The following is a 16,413-nucleotide window of genomic DNA, read 5'->3' as shown; positions in this document are numbered from 1 at the left end:
AAATAATTGAACATAACTGTTTGACTAAGTCATGGCTCCCTTCACTAAACAGAACATTCCACAGATACTTTAAGAATGAAAAGTATGAAAGACATGTAGCGATGTGATAAGATACATAGCATGATGTGAACTTTAAAACAAAGCATGTGAGATATGTTCACTTCGATGGAAGCGACACAAAATATGTGTAGAGAGGAGCAAGAATAAAACAAAAATGACCAAGTCTGAAATTAGTTTTGGTTTAGAGAGGTAAAGTTAAGAATATTTTATTTGTTTAAATCTTTAAATGTATTTAAACGTTTTAAACACTAGAATATACCAAGAGTATTGGCCCTTGGATTCCAGATATATCCCAAACCAGTTCTAGCACATTATATAGGGCATGGCACTAAGAGATTACCCCTTCAGCCCCTTCCCCAGATGAGTAAGATCATCCCCAGAGGCCCTTCAGGTTCCAATTTGACCGGGAAAAGCCATACCCTCTTATAAGACTGACTCTGTATACAGTAGGTGCTCAATAAATCAAAGATGGATGGATAAATGGATGGGTGGAAGGAAGGAGAAAAACTGAAGATTAGCAAAAGGCTTCAGTGCTGCTGGTATATTGCATGTTGGTATACAACATTCAGACAGATCCAACAAGGGCCGTGGGTCCAGCCTTCATGAATTTTTTTTAATGCCTGTCCATCTCGAAACTACACGGGAGAAATTCAGCCAACCGTTTGCCTGTGTGCTCTGGGCTAGCGCCTTTGTCCTAAGACTTCTGTGTCCTTCCTGCTACAGGCGAGCCCTTGGACTCTGCAAACCTAGCACAGTGGAGACAGGATGGGTTTGGGGCAGGAACTGGCTCTGTCAATCAACACTTCAATTCCAGCCCCATACTCCATGGTTCTATGACGTCTGAGCTGGTCACCTCATCTCCTTGAACTTTGTTTTCAGCGGTAAAATGAGAGAACAAATACTCCATGAAGTTGAAGGGAAGATTTGTCATATTCCCAAGGACATAAAACACTTAGCAGATATCACCATCCTCCTTTACCCCCAGCTTTCTCACTGTGATGATCCTATAGATTTTAATCACAGCCTCACTTAAAATGCTAAAACACAGGGGCGCCGGGGTGGCTCAGTTGGTGCTCAGGTCATGATCTCATGGTACGTGGGTTCGAGCCCCACGTTAGGCTCTGTGCAGCCTGCTGGCTCAGAGCCTGGAGCCTGTTTCAGATTCTGTGTCTCTTTCTCTCTCTGCCCCTCCCCTGTTCATGCTTTGTCTCTCTCTGTCTTTCAAAAATAAATAAATGTAAAAAAAAATTTTTTTAATGCTAAAACACAGATTTCTTCATATTTAGAATTTGGTAAGTCTAGTGTATCCGAGACTTGGGGTTCTAGATCTTAGGTGGCTTTTTGGTCATATCTGATAGGGAGACATTTTGGTTGTCACAACTGGCAGTGGGAGGGCTTTGTGTGCCACTGGCTTCTTGTGGGTACAGGATGTGATAAAACAAAGCACAAGACTGCTCCTCCCCCACCAGAAGAGTTATCTGGTCCAAAATGTCAATAGCGCTGAGGTTGTGAATTCAGATGACCCTATGACCCCACCCTCTCCTTTGTACAGATATGTGTAGGTGTCCGGCATGGGGCAGTATGGGGGGTGTAGGGGGACAAACTCAAGGGAGAAGGGACAGGAAGGTTGTACTAAGAGATGACCATTTCCTGAGGCATGCCTGTGTGGAACACCCCCCTTTACCTGCCAACTTTTCTAGGCCGAGCTTAAGCCCTCCCTCCTCTGTGACATTTTCTTTGAGCACCCAAGGGCCCATTTCTCCTCCCCTGGGTCTCTCAAGGTTCGGCTGCTGATTTGTAACTTATACCGTATCCATCCCAGTAGGCCCTGCCTTCCCATTTCACACATACACTACATACATTAGGAACTGAGCAATTAGGATTCACACCTTCTTTTGGTGGTTTACGAAATGGCGAAAGAAAGCCTGCATTTGTGCAGTCTTGGTATATCTCTGGTGAAGCCTGTTTTGAAACTTCTTCTGCAAGTGGCTGCTAACGGACTGATAATTGGTTTCCTGGCTTCCTTATGAAGTGTGAAGCATTCCGCTAGCCTGTCGAGGAAGCATCAAATATCGAGTTCTTTGTCTCTTTTCTCCCCGTGTCGTATACCTTGTGGTGGAATAACTGGACGCAGTTGTGTGGGAAAGGCTCCCTGTTCTTCTGCAAGGATCGGGGTGAGACGGACAGAACTCCGGGACAGTGAAGACATGGTGCAGCCTGGCCAGGGCCTCACCAGGACACCAGCTTGAGCACATTTTCTAGGTAGGGACAGAACAGCCCCGAATCCAATACGTGGAGCTTAGACAGGGTCGGCGCTCAGTAAATATTTTCAGATGGATGGAAAGTGGTACTACTTCTAACTGGTTCTGAGCGGCAATCCCTGGAGATGTGAATTAACCAAGGAGGAAGAGAGTAATAGGAAAGAAGCCGGTTCCAACTTTTCTTTCAAAATGCTTTTCACTGTGAGAAAACACCATCTTCTTTAAAGCCTAGATGAAAAAGACCATCTATTGAGCACCGACTACTGTGAGGGCAGCTAGAAAGCCAGCAGAATGATTCTGAAGTCTCTGCGTGCTACAGAAAATGTTTCGGAACATGAAGGAAAGAGTGTATTTGTATGGTCTCTGCAGGGCGATTCCCTAGTAAAGAGCTGTTTTGAAGAAAATGTTTCAAGAGAAGAACAATGCATCGCTTTGCATTTCTTTGGACAATTGTTCATAGAAATCTGAACCATCAAACTCTTTCTCCAATCCCCGTCTAAATCCTAAGAAGGAAAAGAGAGTTGTCTGCTAAATATTGCACTAATACTTATTGTGACAACGCGTGGTAAAATTTAGGGCATTTACGCTGACTTTTGCTAGAGGTGCTTTTATATATACATTTTATCACTATGTTATATGATACTGTATTATCTGTATATTTTTAGAGATGCTTATAGATGCCCATAGATCACACACTGTGATACGTTTGATCTGGGGTCAGGAGTAGAGCCCCAGTTTAACATATCCCTCAATCAAAGTATATGACCCGCTCTGCCTATGACCCACTTTCGGAAGTGGTTTCCAAGCACTCACTGTGGGCAGTGAGGACTGTTGGTGTCATAGTTTTCTTGTTCCAGAGATTTGATCAGAGAGGCTTAGAATTTGGGGAGCCAGAATGGAGTGCTACCACACAAGATGGATTCGTAAACCAAGAACCAGAGAGAAGATGCCCTGGCCACAGTCATGACGCTGAACCAGGACTGAGACACAAGTCTCCAGAGTTTGAATCCAAAGCCATCTCTGTGCACCAGGGCTTCTTAGTGCCGTCTTCCACCACCAGTTAGACTGTGAGCACCCTAAGGGCAAAACCCTGGCACCTGTGGAAGTGTCACCTTAGGGGCTGGGGACTCAGTGGAGAGCTGACAGATGGCACTCGCTCCTTTGACTTCACGGAATAGAAACACGACCTTGCTGTGTCGTGCAAAAAGGCGGGGGGCTAGCTGGCTCTCTCCAGCCTCTGTCCTGAAGCCAGCATCCCTGAGACTCAAGCTGCGCGCTGTTACACCCAAATGACCAAAAAAACCTGAGCAAGGGGAGTGCCTTGGGGATGCCAGCCCCCTGCATCCCAGAACTGTCCAGAAGAAGTGCCATGCTTGCCCCCCAGAGTGCCTACTTCACAGTTCTCATCAATAAGCCTCAGGCTCCTCTTCCGTATTTTAAACCACAGATCACACTGCTCCACACATAGCCAGGAGGACTCTGCCCTTGTTCCTTCTCAGCTGTTGTGAGCAATGCCCAGCTCACTGAAGGCTGCCTGCCTCATTCCTGGAAATGAAGAGCCTGCTGAGAAGCACTTCATGACCCTTTGCTCTTACTGAAGGTTCTAGAAAGATTTCCTAAAGCTCCTCCCAAGGGCAAAAGGGTCAAGTAAATTCTTGGAGGACTCGAGTGACAGCCTTCAGGTAGTGGTCTGCTACCCGCATTTCTCGGCTTGTGAGGCAGGAAACTTTATCCTGTCCTAAGAAGCCAGTTGGCTCCACTACCCACTTCATTCTACCGGCTCTCTGTGCCAGAGGCCTGACCCTCTTCTACTTGTCCTTGCCTTGTTTTGTCTAATGGATTTCAGAGACAAAGTCCCCATAACACCTGGGGCTCCCACAGCCTGTACCTTTGCCGTCTGAGGCCCTGCCTCCAACCTGCTGGGCAGAGCCCTGCTCCATCCACCCACTCGGACCTCGTTCCTGCTTGCCCTGGGCTGCTCTGTGCCAGGCTCCCCTGCCCCTTGTGGCCCCAGTCCCTCTGGCTGCCAGTGTGCTATGAGGCTGATGCCATTGGGGCACTATATTCTAACCATATCCAGCCACAGAGATGGACAGATTTCACACAATTTTATTTTTTTTGCAACAAGGTTGTATCCAAGAGCGATTTGATGTATATCGAAGAGCAATTTCTTCCTTAAACCTGTGAGAATTTCTACATAAACTCACAAGTCATTGCAAATGCTTTGTCAAAACAAAGTGATTTTTTTCTGTTTGAAAAGGTATGACCCAAACTTACTGACTCATATACCAAAGTCTCAGTCCTGAGGTTCCCTTATAATCCCCAGGTTATTCGCTCCCCGAGCCCGGGGCCTGGGGGTGGGGGGCAGTCTTGTATGTGCAGTGCCCAGAGACCCTGAGAAGCCCACTGCAGTGGGAGACATGGTCAGAGGGTCAGGCTTCCGCCCTCCCCTGCAAGAAGCAGATGGAAAGAGATGGAGGAGGTGGGGTGGCGAAGCTTGGGAGAAGACGTGGTAGCCTGGAGAAGAGGGAGCTTTTGATTTTTCAAGAGACCAAGCAGGCGCTTCCCTTTGCTGCATACAGCCCCCCACACTTGCCAATTCCACCAGGCCCAGGACCTGAAGTACGATTTGTGCCGGAAGGTATGGTCATATCATCCCAGAGGAAGGAAGAAAGGCCTCCTTGTTGTCTCCATTGGATGAGCGCTCCAAAGGATCAACAATCCAAAGACAGCTTGATTCCCCATCCCTCCCTAAATCCAATCCAAGAGGAAGCAATCTGAGGAAAGCTTCTTACATCCTGGCCAGGCCATGGTTTCCCACAGTTCCCAGAGGCTGGTACAGAGTTGACAATCTTACAAACTTGCCAAGCCCTCCACCCTGCTTTGATTGTATGAGGTCACTGGCGGCAACAAGAGTGAGGAGCAAATGTCTGGGCCAGAGCCCGGTGGACCAAGCCCCGGTAACCTCTACCTTGCTCTCAAGGGTCACCACGGAAGGTAAGGCGATGTTAAAGAAGGCCCCCCAATGTTAAGATCAATCATTCTTGGTGCCACAGTCTACGTTACTGCCAGGAAGAGGACCCAACGAACAACGCTGGGAGGAAAAGAAACCAACCAGAAGCTGTTGTTATGATCCGCAAGGTTCCCCAGGATGGGGCCCTGGAATTAGCTGAGAAACGGGGCCCCTGCCTCATGATGGAGACCCCAAAGTGGCCTCCTCCCCGCTCACTTACACACACAGCCTGGCTTCTTAGCCGACCACTGGTTATTCTTTTGGCACGTGATTGCCTTCTGCCCCACCAGCTCGAAGGCAGGCTGGCACTCAAACTTGAGTGTGTCACCGTGGCGGAACTGGGAGCCTTCCCTCCGGCCGTAGGCAGGGGTGCCAGGATCGCCACAGCTGCCCTGCTCGATCTCTGAAAGACAGGAAGAAGAGAAAACAGACACGAAAGGTGACTTCCTACCTCTCTTGGGGCTGGAGGGCCACGTTACATGCGTTGCTGCAGCTCTGCCAGGAGTCAGTGCTCAGAGCGGCGCGGGCAGGGACCTTTCCTGAGAAATCTTGCCTTGTCCTGTTTAAAACTGCATCCTGGGAATGCCTGCGAGGGTTGGGGAGGCTCAGTTGGGTAAGAGTCTGACTCTTGATTTCACCTCAGGTTACAATGTCATGATTTGTGGGTTCAAGCCCCACACTGGGGTCTGCATTGACAATGTGGAGCATGCTTGGGATTCTTTCTCTATCCCTCTCTCCACCTCCCCCACTAAAGCCCACACTCTCTCAAAATAAATAAATAAACTTAAAAAAAACCCCATTGCATCCTGGGATGAATGTGCCTTCCAGGCGACAAATGCCAGGCACTCTGTGTCCACACAGAGAATGCAGGTGCTTGGATATTTTCATTCAGCGAAGGTGGGTCGACATTCTTCGTGAGACACCTGTCTCGGCAGCTAACGGATCTGTCTGGAGCTTACTGAACTTGACTCCGTGCTCAGGTGACTAGATAGACCTTCAGCTCAGTCCATTCCTGAGCAGCAAAGACAAGCATGAAAGGAGAAGGCTTTGCTGCCTGCCATTCCCCAAACTGGAGATTAAGTGAGAATCAATATTCGCCACCTTCTGACATGGAAGTACTTTCCTGAATTTTTTTTAAAAATTCAATTGGAGATGGTGCAGGTAAAATGAAACAAATGACTCACTAAGTATGCCTTTAAAGTTCATTGGATTCAACAGTAATGAGTCACACATGGAGTGGGTTTCCTGAGACAGCTGGGGGGGGGGGCTGGGACACCACCGGGGGGCATGACGTGCTGGCTGCCTCACAGGAGAGTCAGGTAGACCCTGGGGACTTCAGGAAAGGGGCGTGTCCTGGCCAAGTCCCTGGAGGTTCCTCTGGGGCCCTATGCTTGGTGCTGTGAGAGGTGGAGTGGAGAAGAGGGGCGGTGGGAATGGAGGGGAGGGAGGAGAAGAGGAGGAGAAGATGTTTCCAGGGAGGAAGGCATCTTGCAGGAAAGACAGGGAGTTATGGATGAAGGGACAGAGAGTGAGGTGAGGGTGGTAGGGGCCTGTGGTTTGGAAGAGGGGCTGCTGGAGTAACTAGGGAGGTTTGCTGGACACCTTCCCAGGATTGTCAGGCCAAAAGGACCCTGCCTTTGCCAGAAACACCATTATGAGCCATAGTCCCTGAATTGCTGCGTGTGACCCTATCAGGGATGATTCTCCAAAAATTTTCTTAGCACAACTGGCAGGTTTCTGTGGGCCGATCAGGCTAGCCCCATGTACTGCCTTAAATGGACAGGGTCTTGATTGTCACATTCATGTTACCCCGAAAACCAGGGCCTCCAGATTTCTGCTGAGAGCTAGCAGAACAAGGCATTCTCTGGCTAGGAGAGAGAGAGAGAGAGAGAGACAGAGAGAGAGAGAGAGAGGGAGGGAGTGTGTGTGTGTGTGTGTGTGTGTGTGTGTGTGTGTGTGTGTCTAGGCATCCAGAAGGAGCGCCTAACTCAAATTTGGAGGGTGAGGCTGGAAATACAGTGTGGGGAGTAAGACACTAAACTTTAGCACAAATTTTAGGAGGCATCAAAAAGCATCCTCAGCAATCAAGACAAATAACATCTTTATGCAATAATTTTTAGAAAACCAAAATTAATGCATATAAATCAAGCCCACAAAGAAAACAAATATCAGAACTTAAAATAAAGACCAGATCTGACCCAGCACGTGTGTGACTCACTTCACTAGCCTCCCTGTAGTCCTGGCCATTTGAGCCTCTTATTATTTAAAATGCTGATATTTTTATCATGGATATTTTGCATTTATCTTGTTTTTTTTTAATACTGCATTAAATAATTTAACTTAATTACTGAGTGTTTTGGCGGCTTCTTTACAATTTATGCCCAAGGCATGCACCTGCTTATGTCAGCTCAGTCCCACCCATGGCAACAGGGAAGGCTTCTTGGAGGAGGTGATGTCTAAGAAGAGGCCTGAAGGCTGTGCAAGAGCCAGCAGGTGAGAGGAATAAATGGGATTCATTGCAGCATTATTTACAACAGCCAAGACATGGAAACACCCAACTACCCATGAATGAATGGGCAAACAAAAGGTAGTAAATGTACACACCACAGACACACACACACACACACACACACACACACACACACACTGGAATATTATTCAGCCATAAAAAGAAAAAGAAAATACTGATATTTTCAACTGGATGAAACTTGAGGGCATTATGCTAAGTGAAATGACCAGAAAAAGACAAATTCTGGATGATCTCACTTATACGTGTAATCTAAAGACCCAAACTCATAAAACCAGAGGGCAGATTGCTGGTTGCCAGGGGTGTGGTGGGCTGGGGTGGAGCAGGGAGGGGCAACCAATGAAGGGGGTCAAAGGGTACAAAGTTCCAGGTGGAAGGTGAATAGGTTCTGGGGATGTAATGTACAGTCTGGTGACTACAATTAACAATATGGTGTTGTATATTTGGAATTTGCTGAGAGTAGATTTTGTAAGTTCTCAATACACAGACACATTGTGAGGTGATGTGATAGATGTGTTAACTAACCTGATTGTGGTAATCATTTCATAATACATACATGTATCAAATCATCATGCTCTATACCTTAAACTTACACAATGTCAATTATATCTCAATAAAGCTGGGGAAAAAAAAGAAAGGAATGAGTGGGAGGGAAGAAGAGGAAGGGCCATTCAGGTGGAGAAGAGCCCATACAAAGTCACAGGAGTGACACTGCTTTGTAGGACTGCAATGAAAGCAGAGATAATAACTCACTAATCACTATTATAACTAAGTTGTAGGACTAGTAATTCCAGAGCTGACTACGTGCTGGCAGCCACTCTGAGCATTCCAATATTTCATCCTTATAGTAATGCTATGAGCTAGGTATTATCAATCCCATTTTAAAGGTGAGGAAACTGAGGCACAGACAGATCATGTAATTATCCAAGGTGACCCGATGTTTCTGAGACCCAAACATATGGTTACAGGGTTCTTACTATCGCACCACATTGTCCTTCTCCAAGTACAAGTGTGGCTACTTCCTACAAGGTGGTAGGAGATGAAGTTGGAAAAGGTGTGTGAGGCCAAGCCATGAAAGGCTTTGTGTAATTTGCTAACAAGACTGGGTTGCAGATAGGAGGCAGTGGGGAGTTGACAAAGGGTTTCATTTTATGTAGCATTTCATAGTGTGCATTTTATTTTATTTCATTTAAAAATTTTAAAATGTTTATTTACTGTGAAAGAGACAGTGTGCAAGCAGGGGAAAGGCAGAGAGAGAGGCAGACACAGGACCTGAAGCAGGCTCCAGGCTCTGAGCTGACAGCACAGAGCCCGAGGTGGGGATCAAGCTCATGGACTGCGAGACCATGACCTGAGCCGAAGTTGGACACAACTGACTGAGCCACCCAGGAGCCCCTTATATCGTGTATTTTATTTTTTATTTTTATTTTTTTCTTATGTTTTTATTTATTATTGAAACAGAAAGAAACAGAACATGAGTGGAGGAGGGGCAGAGAGAGAAGGAGACACAGAATCTGAAGCAGGCTCCAGGCTCTGAGATGTCAGTACAGAGCCTGATGCAGAGCTCAAACCCACGAATTGTGAGATCATGTCCTGAGCCGAAGTCAGCCGCTTAACCAACTGAGCCATCCAGGAGCCCATAGTGTATTTTAAAAGATCACCCTGACTGTTGTCTGGAGAAACGTCTGGGAGCAGCAATTCTGGAGGTAAAATGATTGTTCATTCATTCAGCAAACACACGAATGTCTACTTAGTGTAAGCTACTGTGCTGGGCACCAGGGGTCCAACAGGGAACAAGGCAGACACAGGCCCTGCCTCCCTGAAGCTTCCATTCTGGTGGGAGGCTCACAATAATCTGGGGGATGTTTTGATGGCATCCTGGACTGGGCAAAGACAGAGGGGGTGGGGAGAGGTAGACAGGTTTGAGAGGTGGGAAAGCAGGAAGCCACAGGCCATCCCGAGAGCGAGCGTGCCAGGGATAAAGGAGAGGCCAGGATCTACAATGCCTGAGGGTTTGGCCTGGGCACCTGGATGCACTTGCACTGGGATAAGAATGCAGGACAAGAGCAGGTCTGTAGGGTCATTGGTAAGATACACTGAATTTTGGGATGCCTGTGATACCTCCAAGCGGACACATCTATAGAAAGTGGCTACATGGGTCTTAAGTTGAGGAGAAAGGTCTAGTGTAGGGGTACAGCATTTGGCATTCAGCTCACTTATGGTAAAAGAAGCCATGGGAAGGGTGTGACCACCCACAGAGAGTGAGATGTCAGTCCTGGGCAGAACAGTTTGGAATACTGGATGGCCCAGCAGAATGCCGGCAAAGCAAGGTCACAGAGGCTTGAGGAAGGATGGATTTTGAGGAGGAGATCTCTATCCTCAGAGGCTCAGGGAAGCTTAGGTGGGGCCAACAAGCAGGTGAGAAGGAGGTCACTGCTGGTATTGGCAGGAGTGACTGCATGCAGTGACGGGGAGAAGAGAAAGACGATACAGGAGGAACAGATGGCTTTTAGGGGAGGCAGTTCCTGGGAGTGAAGGAATAGAGAGAGCTTAGGTGGTAACTCATGGGGAACATGGCCTTGAAGTGGGTAGTATAAAAATATTTTTAAGATCAGAGAAATTTAACCATATTTAAATGCTAAGGAAGGAGACAGACAGGCAAACAGACAGACACAGAGTAAGCGACTAACTGAAGATCTGGAGGACAGATGGGGATGACAGCCGGAGGCTTTAGAGCAGGCAGGGCAGGGCACCCAGGGCACACTGCAGGCCAGCCTGAGAACCAGGAAGCTCTTTCCTGCATGACAGGAGGGAGGAGGGAGGAGGTGATCACTAAGCTTTCAGAGACGATGCAGGAGCATGAAGGGGGTCCTGCCATGGCACAGGCTCTACTTCCAAAATGGAGAAGGGGTTCATGGTCTTTGCTGAAGGACAGGGCCTGCGTGTGGGGAAAGGGATTTAACATGGACAAGAATGTCTGAGGCACTCACCCTGGGGAAGGGAAGATCGTGGCTGGATGGACTGCCACCCAGCGCCTAAGGAGGGATGACGCATGCACAGGGCACCCCCAAGCAGGGCTGTGTGACTTGTCCCCAAAGCCCTCAGTAACTTGGTGCATGCAGAAGTGGAGAAAGGGGTTTGGGGACTGATGGAGGGGTGGGGTTGGGCTTGGAGAAAGGGAAGGTCCCTAAGGAGCTGAGGATATGGTTAAAAGAACTGCAGACGTGTTACCCTCGGGGCTCAGGCTGACTGGCCAAAGAGCAGGAGGGCCTGGGGGCTAGGGAGGCCCAGGGAGGAGGATGAACAGGAGCACAATCGGTAGGGAGAGCTGAGGGGACAAAGGGCCTGGTGTGGGCGTGGGTGCTGGAGAACAAGGTCCAGCTGCAGCCAGAGGAAGGTCAAGTGGCTAGAAGGCAAGGTGACAGCCAGACTTGAGGTGGAGAGAAAGAAGCTGGTGACACTGATGAGACAGGACAAAGAGCCAGATGTGGCGACAACATGAGGTCCAGGGAGATGGGAGACACATGGCTGGAATGGTACTGGAGGTTAAACCACGAATCCACCTCTCAAATGTGAAGTTCATGGGTCTGGCCCTGGAGAAGGCTACTGGATAATGGTGGCCTCAAGGGGAAGTCAGGTTTAAGGGAGCACTTGGCAAAGAGGTCCAAGTATAGGAGAGGGAATGCGTAGGGCCAGGACTGGGTGGAGGGGAGAAGAGCATAGCAGGGTGGCTGGAGAGTTCGGCAGAGGGTGGCTGGCATGTGTTCCTCAGACACCCCTTGTCTTTGTCTGGGCCTTCCCTCCAAGCCCGGGACCAACCCCTGCTGGGAGCACAGGGACCCAGGCCCCTCGCCCTCCTGGAGAAGGCTCCCTGCGCTCCTCTGCCTGCCTGAAAGGCAACTGACATTGACCTTCCCAGTCAGGTGCTGACTCGGTCTGACATCCGGGCCCAGAAAAGCAAATTGATAAACCAAATTCTGACTTGGAGAAAGTGATGCATTCAATGTTCTGTTATCTGGTTAATAGAATTCCATTTTATAAGTGTTACTCCCTCCTTCTGTCTCTTTCTCTCTTTCCCTCTTTCCCTCTCTCCTTTTGCCTGCAAAAAGCAAGCTGGCAAACATGAGGTGAGTGCTTCAGAGATGCTCTAGAATTCCAGTGTGATGGGCTCGCCGCTCGGCGTATTTGCTCTCCCTTTGCTCGGCGCCTTTATCCCTATCATCTGTGATCAATCTCACGGCCTTCTCCTGGGTTTTTCCATTTCTAATACCAAATTGGAATCCTCTTTCATGACGTCTGTCCAGGAGGGACTGCATGGTGCGTCTCTCTAAACCCACCATCCGATTGCTCTGAGAAGGACAGCGCCACTCGGAGGAGGAAGGGGAGGGGGTGGTGTCCAAGCTTGGGCTGTGACTTGCTGCCTTTCCAAAGAGGTGGTACTTCATTTGTCCCTTGTAGTCACTGTGCCCTCAGCCTGGGGTACCACCTCCTCTCCTCCCCTCTTCACGTGGCCCCTTGTCATGCTGTGGATTAGCTTAAGAGGCCACCTCTTCAGCGATGCTTTCTCTGACAACGCCCTTACGTGGTTCCCACTTTCTTGCCTCTCCTGGCTCCCCATCTTTTCCATCACAGTACTGCCTGACCTTGGTAAGCACTGTTTCATGTGATTAGTTACTGTTCTAGACACTTGGCACAGCAATGGGGAAAAGGACAAGAGTTTCTGCCCTCAAGCCCCTTACTGTCTGGTGGGTGTGTGGGACAGAATGATTCACCCGCTTTGCAACCCCTCTCCCCCTGCTCCTGCTGCCTGCTAGGTTGGCTCCCCTGTTTCCTATCCATTGGAATGTCAGTCCTACAGAGACGGGAGTTGGTTATGCAGTATTGACTCAGTACATCGCTCAGAACACAGAGAACACTATCTAACATGTGAGTCCAGTTAACAGGTACTGCGCGGAAACTGTGCCCAATGCCATGCTGGTCCCTGCCCTTGGAGAGTCACAGTCAAATGGGTACAGATGTAAGTACAAGGGGAGTGATGAGGGCAAGGGAGGAGGTGTGCACCTGACCACACACCACCTTTGGGAGAGCAGAGGAGGGTGCGCAGTAGGGGCTGGGAGAGGCAGAGACGCTTGCTGAGAAGCAGCCTGGATTTGGCCTTCCCCTCCCCACCTGCGGCCTCACTAACCACCTCATGCCAGCCCCATCCTAAACATCCCTGCACCCTCTGCTCTCCAGCCCCTCTTCCACCGTTCTAGTCTGCCCTTGACCGGGATGGTGGCATCAGGCGAGAGTGGGTCCTCTGCCTCTTGCCTCTATTCTGTACTCTGCAAAGCAAGCTGAGATCGCTCAGAAAGAAAAATCCCATCATTACTATGCCCCACTCATTGATTCTTTCATGGCTGCCTAAAACCCACAGATTAAGTCCCTAATTGCTTGGTGTGACAGGACCTTGCCTCCCCCCTCCCACTCCAGACTTATCTTTGGTCATCACTGACCTTGAGATTTATATGCCCCCAAACTGAGCAGCCTGGGGGGAAGCAAAGCAGTGCAACGGTGATGAGCAGGGATCTAAATCCTGGCTCTGACATAAGTAGGAGACCTTGGGCACATTTCCTCTTCTCCTCGAGCCCTATTTTTGTCATCTGTAAAATGGAAATGGTAATAACACCCACCTTGCAGGGTTGTTTTTTGAGGATTTAATGAGCTTATGCATATAAGACAATTGTCAAAATGCCTGGCACATGGCATGTAACCAGTAACCAGTAGGTGTTTCCCCATAGTCATTATTACCCTGTGGCTGGCAGAGCCCCGCCAGCTCTCACATGGCTCTCATGCGGCACCTGTGTCCTCTCTTCCTGAATGAATGCCCCTACTCCTCTGTCGGACAAGGAATTGCCTTTAAGCATCAGGATCCCAATCTGGGATCTTCCCTCAAATCACCCAGGCAGACTTAGGGGATCTTTCTCTCTCACTCCCAGCCCTTTGGAAAGTTTTCTGCCATGGCTCCATTGCTGTCATTTTGGTCATGCATTTCTCTGTGTTTTAAAGTTTCTTAAGGACCAAGACAGTATTTTTGAAAAGTCTATACTACCAGCTTCTAGTGGAGTGGGAGGCACGGATGGGACATTCAGTACATGTTTGCAGGACAACGAGTGGCGGACAGAGAGAAGGATGGGAGGAAAGAAGCAGGAAGGAGGAATGAAGGAAGAGGGTGTAGCATCTGGAGAACAGTTGGAAATTCACGGTGGCAGGAAGTGATGGTGAAGAGAGTGGAGACCACAGAGAGGGTCTGAGGGACACTGTGAAGAGCCTGATTCAATGACTGATGGTCATCTACGTGCTGTCCTGGAGGCTGTCCGTTCCTTAAAGCCAGGGGTCCCATCCGTTTGGCCCTCGGTATCTCCAGAACGAAGGACAGTGTCTCATGCATACTACGTGACCCAGGCCCACTGTTCAATTAGCACAAACCCCTTTCGAGTGACCAAGACACCTCTGGTGCTTAAGACAGCCCCTGGGCATGCCCGGATCTCATGGATTTCCTTAGAACCACATCTCAATCTGCTTCTCTGTTTCTGATGGGAAGGGTACAAGGAGGCAAGGGACATAGTGCCTCTGTCTGTGCATCTGGGTTTTTGTGTATCCCCTTGCGAAGTTTGTCACAAACGGGGTGGAAGTGTGGGTGGATGAAGTGGGTGACATTCTTCCTTCCCCATCTCCTTCTTCCACAACACTACCATGGAGATGTCACAGCTGAAGGAGGGTAGGGGCGGGGGGTAAATGTGGACATACAGAACATCGGGGTCGCCTCCAAGCTGTTTGCATTAGCCCCAAACTGGAGCTGGCTATTTGCAAAAGCCCGTGTGTTTAGAGAGCATATCTCATGGACAAATTACTTCCTGCCAATTTTCTCTTCAGTATCATAATGCCAGTTTATTGCAGCCCGCTTGCAGCCTGCCAAATTTTAATGGTACAGCATCCTCCGTTGTTTGCCAACCCCCCGCTCCCAGGGGCCAGGACAGACTTGGGTACAGCATAGATTCCACTAGGCTTTCCTGACAGCAGGCAACTGCTGCCTGCATCTAGCAAAATCCTAGCTCTCCGTGCCTGAGAAAGCTTTAAGGGTCTCATGGAAACTCAGGGAGTGTCTTAGGAACATGTCTTGTGTTACTCCTGCCCAAAGTTGGGCAGTTTGGGTCTCTCAGCTCAGGGGGATAACATAGATGCAGAGGTGTCCTGAATAGAGCTAACTGAAGGCTGAAAATGGCCTTGTGCTTGAAGCAAGGCAGGGTCCAAAAAGGAGTGGTGCCAACGATGCTGGTCTGTTGTCCTTGGCCTCTTTTTCCAGCCCAGCTCTGAGGCCATCACTTTCAGGAAGCACACCTGTGCCTACCAGCACGTTAAGTTCTAGGGAAGGGGATGGAGGCGCTGGGGACAGAGGGCTAGTCTTCTCGTGTTTTCCCTACTCGCTCTCAGACTTCATGTTCTCCCAGGAACCTCTGACCAACTTGTTCTCATCCTTTACACAACTCTCGGTTCCAGACACCTGTCCCTCCAGGGAGCCTTCTCTGATGCCCTCAAGCAAAGTTAGCCCTCCCCTCCCCCAAGATATTCCCTTATCTTCTCCAACTTCCTTGACTCTACTGAACATAGGCTATGACTTAGGTGAAGGTAGAGATTGTCTTCTTGTCCTTGTGGCCTCAATGTCCTGAATAGTGTCTGCAACACATAATAGGAGCTTAAATAATGTTGAATACACAAGTGACCTCATTTTCAACACGAGTCCCTGCTCTTGGGCATCCTTTCTACATAATCTCCCTACCACTCTGCTCCTTCATTATTGCCAGGGTCAAGGTCTCAGCTCCTTCCTCCCCTGTGCCAGTCAAATCCCCAGATTTAGCATTAGGCTGCCAGATTCCAGGCTCTGAGTCAGGAAGCGAGGAGACTCCCAGATTGATGCTAAAACTTGTTAGCAAGTTGTATGTAATTTTATAATGTTTCTGGTAAGTGCTAATTGCCTGTTCCTTAAATATTTCTTGTTCTACTGGGAAGCAAAGCAATTGCAACTATGAATGCATTTCCTACAGCTGGCTGCCCCCATGGAGGGGGACTGAGTCTCCAGGCTCCAAGTACTCAGATAATGACAGAGCTTGAGTCCCCTCCCTCACCCTGACCTGTGATTGTGACGAACAGAATTGGAAACATTTCTAGAAAACAAATCCTCTGATTTTCCCACTCAGGGGCTCACACTTTTAATGAGGGGAGGGAGCTGATACTGCAGTGTCACCTGCCTGCCCCAAGGAAGCTTCTCTTTACCTGAGCCAGGGCAGAGGACATAGAGATGATGACAGGGCCAGTAGTGCTCGGGGGTGGTCTCTGCCCACAAAAGCCTCATGCCACCTGTAGAACATCCACATCCTCCCATCACCGAGCCAAGGGGTCTGTATGGAATTCCCCAGAAGCAGATAAAAGGAGGACTAGGATGGGGCCATGAAGCTTTGGGCCATGGGCGCAGGTTGGGAGAGGAGCTGTGGGCCTGGGGAAGCAGGCAAGGC

At 49.1% G+C, this 16,413-nt stretch overlaps 1 protein-coding gene across 1 annotated transcript in view; it reads right to left on the bottom strand.

Moving 5' to 3' along the window:
• The window catches only part of CSMD2 (CUB and Sushi multiple domains 2), a 590,124-nt gene that overhangs the window by 246,710 nt on the left and 327,001 nt on the right, over window positions 1-16,413 (bottom strand). Inside the window, exon 15 of the mRNA XM_029945853.1 lies at window positions 5,555-5,737. Coding sequence (XP_029801713.1) covers window positions 5,555-5,737 — 183 coding nt within the window. The remainder of the gene's footprint in view (window positions 1-5,554; window positions 5,738-16,413) is intronic.

Source organism: Suricata suricatta, chromosome 8 (assembly GCF_006229205.1).
Source record: "Suricata suricatta isolate VVHF042 chromosome 8, meerkat_22Aug2017_6uvM2_HiC, whole genome shotgun sequence".
NCBI lineage: Eukaryota > Metazoa > Chordata > Mammalia > Carnivora > Herpestidae > Suricata > Suricata suricatta.
The sequence above is the reverse complement of the archived record's forward strand: the minus strand, read 5'-3'. Positions and strand labels throughout refer to the sequence as shown.